We start from the raw sequence: 13,319 nt of genomic DNA on the forward strand, positions 1-13,319 counted from the left end.
TGGCTGTGCCTTTATGCTCAGCATCTCTGTCTCGTATATCCATGTCGGAGTGATGTTCTGTGTTCATCTCTGGTAGTTTACCTCTGATCTTACGTCTGAACAACAGCTCAGCCGGACTCTTTCCTGTTGTTCCATGGTCAATACCTCTGTACTTTGTCACATATTTCCTAAGCTCCTTTCTCTAGTTTAATCCTTCAGCCTGGGCTATGCAGATTCTCTTCATGAGCGATCTGTTTTGGCGTTCTACTTCGCCATTTGCTTGTGCCCATCTTGCTGTAACCTTGAGATGAGTGACTCCGTTGTTGTCACAGTATTCCTGGAATTCCTCTGACCGGAACTGAGGACCATTGTCTGACTTGATTGTCACTGGAAGTCCATGTCGACTGAAGATATCTTCTAAGCAGTCAATTATCTTCTCCGTTGTTGTAGAAGACAGGATAGCATATTCATGGTAGCGAGTATAGTAGTCTACGACGACCAATATGGAGTGTCCAGATGGGAATGGACCAAGTAAATCTGTGGCAACGTCCTGCCATGGACCATCAGACAGTGTTGTTGGTCTCAATGGTTCAGGTTGATCAGGTTTTGCCACCAGCTGACAACCATGACATGATCTACAATGTTTCTCTGCTACCTTGTCCATACCTGGCCACCAGACTTTACTTCTCAGGTTCTGTTTTGTTCCCACAAGTCAAAGGTGTCCTTCGTGTGCCAATGCGAAGGCTTGTGGTCTAAGTTTACAGGGTAGTACAATGCGTGTACCTCTTAGTACTAATTGTCCAATTGTACAAAGTTCTCCTGCTACTGGCTGATATTGCTTGCATTTGTCAAATCTGCCTGTCTTCATAGCAGTTTTCAGCTTGGCAATTTCCTCATCTACTGCAGATGCTTCTTCTACCTCATGTGTTGTTAGCGCTCGTGGGGTGGCATTCAATGCAACAAAACGTACTTATTCTTCAGCCTCGTGCAGATGTTCAGTCTTGTGTTTTCCATCTCTGAATAGACGAGAGAGTGGACCTGGTATGTATACAACTCTGAAAGTATACGGCTGGAGTCGCAAAACCCACATCTCTATGCGAGCACATGGTCGAGATCTGGGGTTGTAGATAGCTTGAAGAGGACGATGATCAGTCACCAAGTCGAATTTCATGCCATTAAATATATGCGTGAAATCTCTCACTAGCCCACACTAGTCCTAGTGCTTACCGTTCTGTCTGGGAGTATATGCGTTCACACTCTGTCAAGCTTCGGCTTGTGTAGCATACCGGAACAAAAGCGCCTTTCTGTTTCTGCACCAGCATTGCTCCTAAGCCTACTGGGCTAGCGTCAGCAATTACCTTTGTTGGTGCATCTTTATCAAAGTATGCCAAGGTCGTTGCCTTTGCTAGGCTCATTTTCAGTTCTGCAAATGCTGCTTTCTGTTCTTGCCCAAAATGGAAATGTATGTCCTTTCTTGTGATTCTCCTCAAAGGTTCTGAGATGGTTGCGAATCTAGGAATGAATCGGCTACTGCAGCTAACCATGCCCATGAAACTTCTCACTTCAGATGCATCTTTGGGTTCTCTTGTTTCCATTACTGCTTTAACTCTGTCCTGTGTTGGCCCTATGCCCTTCTGTGACAGTAGTATTCCCATGAAAACAAGCTCATCCATGTTGAATTGGCATTTCATCGGATAGAGTGTTAATCTACACTCGCGTAGCCGTCTGATGACTGTGTGTAAATGGTGATCATGAGTTTTTTGGTCAGGCCCATGAAGTATGATGTCATCTGATATATTCTCGACGCCATCGATGCCTGCCAGAGCTGTGGCGATTTCATGCTGATACTGCTCACTTGCCGAACTCACACCAAAGAGTAGCCTCTTTTATCGATACAGTCCTTTGTGTGTGGCAAATGTAGTAATCTCACGAGATTCTTGGGTAAGCTCCAGCTGGTGATAACCCCATTTTAGGTCCAATTTGCTGAATACTTTTGAACCGTTCATATTTTGTAGAAGTTCATCCACTGTGGGGATAGGGTGTCTGCCGCGTATGATTGCCTCATTGGCTCTTTGCATGTCTATGCATAGTCTGATGTCATTTCCTGATTTGGGTACGACAACGACTGGGTTTACCCAAGGTGTAGGTCCATCGACTGGTTCAATTATGTCCAAGTTAAGCAGCTCATTAGTCTTTACCTCTACCTTGTCTCTCAAGTTGAACGGTGTTCGTCTTAGAGGCTGTGCTACAGGCTCTAAAGTTGGGTCAATGTGGAGACTCTCTTGTTTGGTTTTGAGTTTTCCCACACCAGTGAACACACTGGGTATTGTTGCTGCAGGCTGTCTGCCATATTTGTTACTGCTGCAACGTTTGCATCATTGCCTATTTTCAATATGCCTAGTTTCATTGCAGTGTCCTTGCCAAGTAAAGGTACACCTTTGCCTTTGATTACCACAAATTCAGCCCTGGTTGAATTTTCACCGGCTCTAGCGTCACTTGTGAAAGTGCCCTTGACTGATAATGGCTTCTCAGATCCATACGGGTAAAGTTTCCTGTTTACTGATGCAGCTCGTGACATACACTTTATCAGTTTGGACTTCAATCGCTCCCATGACGGCTCATCAATAATGTTGCTCGTTGCACCCGAGTTTACTAACGTTTGGAGTTTCACACCACCAATGTTTATGTCAAGTATGTTTGAATTACCTTTTCCACAGACTGTGAAAATGTAGTCATGTTGAGAAGTGTCCTGTGGCTCCTCAACTGTGTTTACTCTGGTTTTAGTCTTAGTCTCTTTTGATCTGCATGCTTTGGCAAAATGATTTTTGCCACTACATTTCCTGCATGTCTGTCCTTTTACAGGGCATTTAGGATCGCGCCCAAAGTGTCCATCCATGGCCAGAAGTCGGGATTTTTTCATTTTAGACATTTTTACATTTTAGTAGTGCATGTTTGACATGTTAGGTTGGAACTAACAGCTGAACTAACGTGACCAAAAAAGCCAAACTTGCAAACCTATCGTGTATCGTGCAGACCCAACATATTCGCACCTATCGTTTCTAAAATGTCTAACGTGTATGCCAGGTTGGAACTAACGTGCCTAAAATGCCAAACGTGCAAACCTATCGTGTATCGTGCAGACCTAACGTTAAAGAACCTATGTCTAACATGTATTGCATTTTAGGGCGTACAAATAAGTCCTATTCTATCATGCCAATCGTGCAAACCTATCGTGTATCGTGCACGCCAAACATGGATGCACCTATCGTGTCTAAAGTGTCTAACGTGTATATCATGACTTCACGATTGACATATGGTACCATTCGACTTATCTGGACATACACGTTAGACATTTTAGACACGTTAGGTCCGTACACGTTGGGTCAGCACGTTACACGATAAATTTGCACGATTGGCATGATAGATTTTGACTCTTGGACAACCTAAAATGACATACATGTTAGACATTTTAGACACGTTAGCTTCGTAAATCTTAGGTCGGCACGTTATACGATATGTCTCAAGATTCACGTGATGGCCTACAAACACGGTAAGGTCTAACTCTATCATGCCAATCGTGCAAACCTATCGTGTATCGTGCCGACCTAACGTGTACGCACCTAACGTGTCTAAAATGTCTAACGTGCATGTCATTTTAGGTTCTCGACATGGGTCAAAATCTATCATGCCAATCGTGCAAACCTATCGTGTTACGTGCCGACCTAACGTGTACACACCTAACGTGTCTAAAATGTCTAACGTGCATGTCATTTTAGGTTCTCGACATGGGTCAAATTCGGATAGTTTTCAATCGGATTCGAACCCACAACATATGGGTCAAAATCTATCATGCCAATCGTGCAAACCTATCGTGTATCTTGCAAACCTAACGTGTACGGACCTAACGTATCTAAAATGTCTAACGTGTATATCATGACTGTACCATTCAACTTATCTGGAGACCCTAAAATGACATACTTGTTAGACATTTTAGACACGTTAGATCCGTACTCGTTAGGTTTGCACGATACACGATAGCTTTGCATGATTGCCATGATAGATTTTGACTCGTGGACAACTTAAAATGACATACACGTTAGACATTTTAGACAAGTTAGCTCCGTGAATCTTAGGTCGGCACGTTATACGATATTTCTCAAGATTCACGTGATGGCCTACAAACACGGTAAGGTCTACCTCTATCATGCCAATCGTGCAAACCTATCTTGTATCGTGCAGACCTAACGTGTACACACCTAACGTGTCTAAAATGTCTAACGTGCATGTCATTTTAGGTTCTGCACATGAGTCAAAATTTATCATGCCAATCGTGCAAACCTATCGTGTATCGTGCAAACCTAACGTGTACGGACCTAACGTGTCTAAAATGTCTAAGGTGTATGTCATTTTAGGTTCTCCACATGACTCCAATTTCTATCATGCCAATCATGCAAACCTATCGTGTATCGTGCAGACCTTACGTGTACGGACCTAACGTGTCTAAAATGTCTAACGTGTATGTCATTTTAGGTTTTCAACATCGGTCAAAATCTACCATGCCAATCATGCTGACCTATCGTGTATCGTGCAAACCTAACGTGTACGGACCTAACGTGTCTAAAATGTCTAACGTGCAGACTTTTACAGTGTTTAGTCATGCACGTTTGCCTTACACGTTTGGGTTCTATAATGTACAATGGCATACTAACTCCCCATAGCACGATAGCTTCAACAATGTGAAACGTGCATTTTTACCAACTACTGGCCATAGCTCAAAGTGTCCCATTGACCCACAGCGGTAACATGTTTTCTCTTTCCATGCTCTTGTTTCTATATCTTTGCCCCGTTTCTTAGGTCTATGAGGGTGTCCGTTTCTCTCAGTGAGTCTGTTGACGGTTTCTGTGTCTCCCCTCTTTACTGAAAGTGCAGCCATTTGTACTTCCACTTTCTCACACTGATCTGCTATTTGAAGTGTGTGTGTTAGTGTCAATCCAGTACCTTCTTCCAGTAATATCCGACGTACGTAATCTGGTGAGCATTTATCTAACACTGCATCCCTGATTTGGTTGTCATTGTCCACGCCAAAATTGCAGTCTTTGGCGGCCTTTCTCAGACGAGTAACAAATTGAAGTACTGTCTCACCTTGCTTTTGTACGATTTGGTGAAATGTCTGTCTGGCAAATGCTGGGTGTACTTTGGGCACAAAGAAGGTGTTTAACGCAGTCACAGCTTCACTGTACTCTGTGGCGCTTCCCGTGTTTGATAGAGTTGAGAAAATGTCCTGTACATCTGGACCGGCTAAATGCAATAACAGTGCTCTTTGCCTTTGTTTTGTAGCGGCTGAGGCATTCTCGTCGAGTATTAGCCCTTTTCCGTCCGCATACAGCTCAAAGGATGTCAGCCATCGTGTTGAGCGAGGCCAAAGTGTCGACGGGTCTGAGTAGCACTCAAATTTTGGGATTGGATTATTCTCCATTTTCCCTTCCATTTCCAGCGAGACTGGTGTCGATGTGGAATCCTCGTCGCCAATGTTATATACCACTTTGGTCGGTATTAATGTTGGTCACTCGTACTCCATAAATTAGAGGACACTCAGAATTGAATCTCCAGACATGTGTCTTATTACTTTCACGCCATGCAGTTCAAGAATCAGAACAAGGTTATACATCCCATAATGCAATGCATGGTAACTTATAGCAACATACTAGAGATATCATATATCTGATACACTACACCCACTGTCCGCGTTTTACAAAACACTGAACAAAAGTGTTACAATCGTTTTGAAATATGGGATAAATTCGAAAAGTTTACATTTGACGAAATTAAAAGAATGTGCCCGCTTTGGGGAAGGAAAAATTGGATGGCTTCGGTTAAGAGGTGCGTTGCAATCCATGGCACATTTCGGCCGGCCAATAAACCAGTTCACCTTCAAAAACGTAAATCGAAATGAAGCTAATTTTCAATTTTCAAATGGTTTAATTATCTAGATTATTAACTTTTAGGCCTATTTTTAATTTTAAAATCTTTGGTCTGAGATTGATATATAGGAAACAGGTGTATACTGCCACGAGAATGGCACTTTGCGGCCATTCAAAATTTCCTCTAACAAACTCTATTTCCCACAATGCATATTTCCGTTTTTCCATTTTTCAATTCACCAAATATCTTATTCTCCTATTTTCTTTTGGGAGTTGCAGCTGATAGTATCTATCTTTGGCCTAGGAATGCATCAAATTGTGACAGTTATTTGCGCGGGCAACTAGTTCAATGGATCGAGTAACGAACATACAAGGAACAATACTGGTGCGGCTGTCGGAAAGGAAAGTCCGATATAATCAGTTTGACCTGAGCTGCTGAAGTTGTGCGCGCTTCCCGTTAATATCGCAAACTGGACGTTGTGAACATTTGTGACAGCCATCAGCCTAATCAGAGTGCGGCATCCACATTTAATTTTCTCTGATTAATGTATTCAGCTGTCAATCTTTGTACGCAATGATGTTCTCCTCATAATGATCTTAGTATCCCTTCAATTGTTTTTAATCCGTATGCCGGCTCACTTTATGAATTGCACCCGTTACAACCCAATCCAAATCTTGACCTTGAAGGCGTATGATATCATGTTTGAGGCAGTATCGTCTTACAGTTCGATCAGAGATACCACTTGCCCTGGGCAAAACATTTTGGAGATGAAAACCTATTTCGTGGTGACTTCTTCCTATATCAATCATTTCTTGAATTTATTGCAGCTTAATGCACCAACTTAAATTCATTACCTGAAGTGCACTCTACCAACAAAAGTACAGTTTTTTCTTGTCTTCCAGTATGTGAGACGATGTTAGGGACTGGTCATAGTTTGTTCAGCCTCGCGAGCTCTGTACATACGTGTGTAGTCCACACATTCCAGAGCTTGCAGAAGCCGTCTGAGATTGCGTTCTACATTTGCACTATAAATTGGAAGAAAAATGTTGACATTGCACTAAACAGTCAAAAATGTAAGATGTATAATAATAAGATTATCACGAAAATACCGCAAAGGAAGCACTAGGATGGTGCCGGAACATTGGCGCTGCACATTGCCCTCCGCTTTGCGTCGAGCGGTACACTGCGCCAATATCCTCGTGCATCCTTTGCGGTAATTTCGTAATAACCTCATATTTTTAAAGTTATTCGCCCGAAGGGCGCGCCGAAACTGAATGATGAAATTCTTGGCAAGCACGATGCATTTGATGCATTTTAGGCAAGTATGAGCCCATGTCGAAATTTAAAAATACACTGACCCCCGATAGGGCATTTCAAAATAGGTGACCCCATCACCAAAGTAAAAAACAGGTTGTCCCCCATAAAACCATCGGCCTCCTGGGCCAAAGAAATTGACCAGTTCCTCATTCCCGATAATTTTTAAAAGTATCTTGTGCGAATTATCGTAACCAAGCCCTCCCCTAGTATATTTGGTCACACTGAGATAAATGTTACACCTTAATTCCAATTCGATACAGTTATTTCCACCATAGTAATGAAGTGATACTGGGCCACGCCCCAAATAAAATGGGAAAATTGCACATTTGGTATATTGGAAATAGAAAAAACGGAAATGTGTATAGTGGGAAATAGAGTTGGTCAGAGGGAAATTTGAATGGCCGCAAAGTGCCATCCTCACGGCAGTGTACACCTGTTTCCTATATTTCAATCTCAGCCCAAAGATTTTAAATTTAGAAATAGGCCTTAAAGTTTATAATCAAGATGATAAAACCATTTGAAAATTGAAAATTAGTTCCATTTCGATTTTCTTTTTTGAAAATGCAAATTTGTTTATTGGTTGGCAAAAATGTGCTACGGATTGTGTTGCGCTCATTATTAATGTTGTTTGTTGTGTACTAAATTTTGCGTCAGTTTGGTCAGTGTGATTTTGTAATGGGGATTAGTCTATATACCTATGCACATTGCAGGCACATTTGTTGCGTACCTGGCATTTTTTTCAGAATTTTAAATTTGATCTGTGGTGTGATCATCGCAAATTTTGTGTTTTGTACGCCTCAGCGCTTGTTAGCTAAGGCTAATCAGACACACATAAGCTTAATCACGTTCCACCGATCTAGCTGATGAGGCTGCACGTGTGGACAACGAACCATGTGGCCATATATTACGCTTGTCACTGCTCCTGTATTCTTTTGTCATCAAAGTTTAATCACTCAAAAGAGTGGCAGCTTTTTATTCGCCCCTTTGCATCAAAGCTGAACGCCTCACGGCAAATCCTTGCATAAATGCATATAAGCTGGTAACCCTCAATTTTCACGGGTTGAAAGGGTTTTTGGCCGGACACTTACTGGCGGCGTTACTTGCATGAAAAGTTATTGAATTTTGCCTTTTCACATTGTTCCTGTCGCCACTAGATCATGATCGATATCTTACTTTGAAACGTTACATTTAGATGATACAGACTGTCGGTCTGAAGGACTTAGCCGACTGCAAATACGGTTATATAAATAATAAAGCTTTCTCTCGAGATTGAGCGCTCTGTATAGGACCGCGATCGATTCCTAATTGTTGAAACCAACGTTTGGTATGCAGTGTCCGATTTCTTTAACAGACTGCCTGACTAACAAACATTAAATCACAGTCCCCCCACCCCTGTGATTAAATGTTGTAATTTCTGAAGCACGTGTGTTTCACGCTATATAGCCGATTCTTTGACTGAAGGGTACACGAAACGTCCCTAGGCCTACATAAACTTACAGTATTAGTGCAATACACAGTAGAAGTCAGTTCTCGATTCCACTCTCTTTGATATTGCAATCATGGAGGTAATGGTACAACTTTGTTCAATAAATAGCGAAAAAATCACACACGAAGATACCGATACCTTAGCATGTTACACGATTAGTAAGTGACGTTATGTTAGCAAGTACTTTGCTTTTACAAATGCATAAGCTTAGCTTAACAATAGCGGTTCAGGGACATTAGCCATGTCGTATACGCCGGCCCATGAAGCAGATAAGCTGACGGTTATAATTGGATATTCGTATTTTTCAAATTTCTCAAAAGTGTTAAGTGCTTTGTAGCTGAATGTTGCAATATTACAAATAACTCAACATAAGTGTATAATTTAAAAAGAAAAGCAGATGAGCTTCCATTGGCAGATGAAACCGGCAATACTTTACTATCCAATTATCCCAAGTTAGTTCCAATCGTGTTGTACGTATCGAAAGGTAAACAACCGACAGTTCTCTTCCGGTCAAGTCAGATCATCCACTGAACCGAAGACGAACTGGTGATAAACCGTTGCTAAACCTGATGTGTAAACGGCTGATTTCATGCAATGCTGGCCGTGAAAGAAACAATGTTTACTTTCCCCTGTAGGGTTTCTGACTTAATGGTTGTATGTTGAAATTTCTCCATCTATCTGATGTATGGGCAAAATGTAAACATTGGTTGCATGTTATGTATTTCAGTCTTTTCTGACTTAATGGTTGTATGTTGAAATTTCTCCATCTATCTGGTGTATAGGCAAAATGTAAACATTGGTTGAATGTTATGTATTTCAGTCTATGTCAAATATTGTTCATGAGAAATCAAGAGAAGTTTGCTATGTACCTGTAAAAGATAAAATTTTCGCCAATGCATATAAACTGCCCTGCGGGTTGATTGTCTTATAAGTATCACATTACTGGAAAGAGGACGAGAAACTAATCAAATTGATGTAATATATTTACCCTGAGTGCCTCTATACTAGCTGTTTGTTATATCTTTATCACTGCCCATGGGCCAAGGCACACTAGGAGGCCAAGACGAAGGTTTTGGAGCTTATAACTGAATAATTTCCACCTTAAATTGGCCAGCTTCAATATGTGAAATGCTTAGATGGTGATCTATGACAGGTTTAAATCTTGTAGATGTTGATTAAAGAATAAGAAAAGTTTTTTTTTCTTCTTAATCTGCAATATTTATATTGTTGAGAGAGTTATTGCTTTGCTATTTGGTAGATATATAGCGAGGGACAATGTATGTGATATTTTTGTCGAAAAGCATAAAATTGGTCTATTTTGGTCTAAAGTATTGTGTTCAAGAGTTAGATATCAGGTAGCAGGTATCCACTTTGGATTTATAAGTTCAAAATATTGATGAAATTTAGCTAAGGAAATATGAGCTAATTAGAAGACAGAAGTCTGTTATTGTTACATGTAATATTAACCAGTGTAGCTGACACAGTTTTACATAAAATTATCATGGAAATATCTATTTGTTGTGTTTAAAAGAAGTTTTGGGTAGAGATCTGTTAAAGTTTTGCTTGTTTAAATGTGGTATTTTTGAAGACCCTGGTCCAATTGCAACAAATTGAGAATTGCTTCACATTTTACCTGTGTATTTGTGGTACATACATGCTAAACTCCCGGGGGGGGGGGGTAACTCCATGGCTAATAGTACGGGGGGGCTCCGCACGAACATGGAAACCCAAACTGTTGTGATACCAGTTTTGAGCAAAAAACCCTACCCTTTCTGATACCTAGGTGTGGAAACGCAGCTATCTCTTGGCGGGGTAGCGTGAGTTGCTATGTGAGTGGCGGGGTTGACCTTTGACCCCGCCAACAGATAGCTGCGTTTCCACAGCTATCTGATACCACAAGGGTCAATCCTAGGTCCGTTGTTATTTTTGCTTTTTATTAATGATTTATCATTATGTGCCGATACTCCAACTTTACACATGTATGCTGATGATCAAAATTTACTGGCAAGTGGAAAATCTATTGATGATGTTATTGAAAAAATGAATAATTCAGTTTTGCCAATTTCCAATTGGATAACGGCGAATTCAATGTGCATTAATGTCAGCAAAACAAAGTATCTTCTGGTAACGACTTCTCACAAGTTGAATAGTTTAAAAGAGTCAAACCAATCGTTGTCTATTTGTATTAATGAAACTGAAATTTCTCGTAGCAATCACGGAAAAATATTAGGAGTAACTATTGATGAATGCTTATCATGGAACGACCATATAGAATTTCTTTGTAAGACTCTTAGTAAGAGAATAAGTCTTTTGTTAAGATTACGTCCTTTTATTCCGATGAACCATCGTCTTGTTTTGTATAATGGATTAATTCAGAGCTCTATTGACTATTGTTGTGTTGTATGGGGAAATACCACAGCAAAATCTTGACAAAATTTTCATATTACAAAAGAGAGCATTACGTATTCTGTTTGAATTGCCCAATGATTACTCTTCAGTCAGTTTGTTTTCTTCGTTAAATGTCATGTCTGTTAGACAAAGAATTGTATACTTTATGGCAATGTTAACTTTCAGGTGTATGACTGGCAGTGCTCCACATTATCTGTCGGATTTATTTGTATTTCAGAGTAATGTCCATTATTATCAAACGCGCTCGGTTTCTCGACAGGATTGTTATATTCCGAAATCTGCTTTGAATATTGGACAACGGAGTTTTCATTATCGTGCAACTAAATTATGGAATTCACTGCCAAATGATATTAGATTAGCTTCGACTATTGGAAATTTCAAGGTGCTTCTAAAAGAATATATAACAAAGAACATTCCGCTGTAATCTTATTTATTTATTTTTGCCAGTTTTGTGACTTGTTAATTATCGGGCCCTGGTGAAAATTACTCATTTGAGTAACTCGGACGCTCATTAAAAGTGTAAATAAATAAATAAATACCATACGTATACAGATACGACTCACTCACCTTGCGTACCAGGGGTACCAACAGTCAAACCGACAGATCGGAAATATTGATGGTAGATCTGGGATGTAGATACATGGGTTTCCAGTGTTGACAGCATGATTTTTTAACAAATGTCAGTTTGTGTTTAAAACCAGACCCTTTCTCATACCAACACCTCGTGAAAAGTATACCCTTTCTGATACCAAACAGTGCAAAAAAACGACCCCTTTCGCGCGGACCCTTCCCGTTTAGCCATCTATGGGAGTTAACCCCCCCCCCCGGGGCTAAACTGCAAATAAGTATTTGTTCAAATGAAATCAATATTACCAAATAAATGCTAATGAGCAACAAAAGAGTAAACAGTGAAAATCCCAGCAAACTTTGGTCAGATTGTCTTGGCAAGGCAGCCAAGATAACATATTTTACAGAAAGTGTTGCATTGACGTCACCATTAGTGAATCTACAGTTCTTGTGAACAACCATTCACAAAAAGTGTCATCTGTAAAGAAAGTAAACTTTGCTGCTTAATCCAGCAAGGTCAGGTTACTAATCATAAACCCTTACATCTGTAGATGTAAATATGACAATTTTGTATGAAAAAATGCTTGGAACTTGGTTTGAAAGGTTTCTGTTTCTTTCCATTGTCATTTTGTATATTTATGGAATTGTTTGTCTGTTTAAGTCAAGTAATGGCATCTGTACAAATTCCTTGTTTGATGCTTTAAAATTTGGTTGGACCAGGGCTTTAAAATAGATGTACATATGTGATGGCACAGGCTCCTTGATAGGTTTTTGCTTGGAAGTTTCCCCATTTGTCTTTGATATTGCAATACACTTTTAACTCGGTGGCAGTTTGGGATATACCATTATCATTTAGGTGCGGCAGCATCATGACCAGTCTTACATGTTACCTTTAAAAGTCTCTCATTGTGCAACCATAGACCTTAGAGAAACCAAATATTGTCTACATTAATTCCATGCAATACAATATTATAAGAGGACACCTTTACTTTCGCATGGCAGATTGTATCACTAATTATACTAGGTGGCATGGTATTACCTATGTGTGTGTGATCAAGTTGCAACAGTTGCCAACCTTTTCATACTTCAATAGACAGTGCATTGAAAATCTATCAAATGCACTTGACTATGAATATCACAAAGCTTAAGGTCCATATAAGCCATTAAATATTGTGTATACACTCACTCTGGCTTGCCATGTGTAACCAAATAGTGATACGAGCACAGTGTCACTTTGACGCTATTTTCAATACACGCAGCGTGAACATCACAAATTCTCATCTCAATATTTTCTTTGCTCGCAATATTTATTAAATTCCATAATGCATGACAAAAGTCACGAAGAAATAAACTGTGGTAAAAATTAGTAAAACAACGAAATCTGACAATAAGATGAGAGGGTACACTCAAATAATTGAGTTTCTTTTACAACTATAAAAAGGATAACGATCTGAATGACCAATGTCAGGTACAACACTTTAGCGACATTCTCATGATCGGAGGCATAGATGTTGTAAATACAAGACCTAGTAACCGGTCTGTTGGGTTGCGATACAAGTTGAATTAAAGACATATTGCTCAAAGATTGTCGATGTAGTGACTTTGGCCTCTATTAGTTAATAAGTTAATTTTGAAGGCG

At 40.0% G+C, this 13,319-nt stretch overlaps 1 protein-coding gene across 1 annotated transcript; it reads right to left on the bottom strand.

Annotated features, from left to right (window-relative positions):
* Positions 1-1,865: 1,865 nt before the first annotated feature.
* Positions 1,866-5,455, bottom strand: LOC139116363 (uncharacterized). Its single transcript, XM_070679000.1, has 2 exons — positions 4,689-5,455; positions 1,866-2,340 (listed from the first exon to the last, which is right to left on the bottom strand). Exons 1-2 carry the CDS (start codon positions 5,453-5,455, stop codon positions 1,866-1,868), a joined length of 1,242 nt encoding a protein of 413 aa, XP_070535101.1.
* Between the last annotated feature and the right edge of the window lie 7,864 nt (positions 5,456-13,319).

The sequence above is a fragment of the Ptychodera flava genome, chromosome 17 (assembly GCF_041260155.1).
Source record: "Ptychodera flava strain L36383 chromosome 17, AS_Pfla_20210202, whole genome shotgun sequence".
Lineage (NCBI taxonomy): Eukaryota > Metazoa > Hemichordata > Enteropneusta > Ptychoderidae > Ptychodera > Ptychodera flava.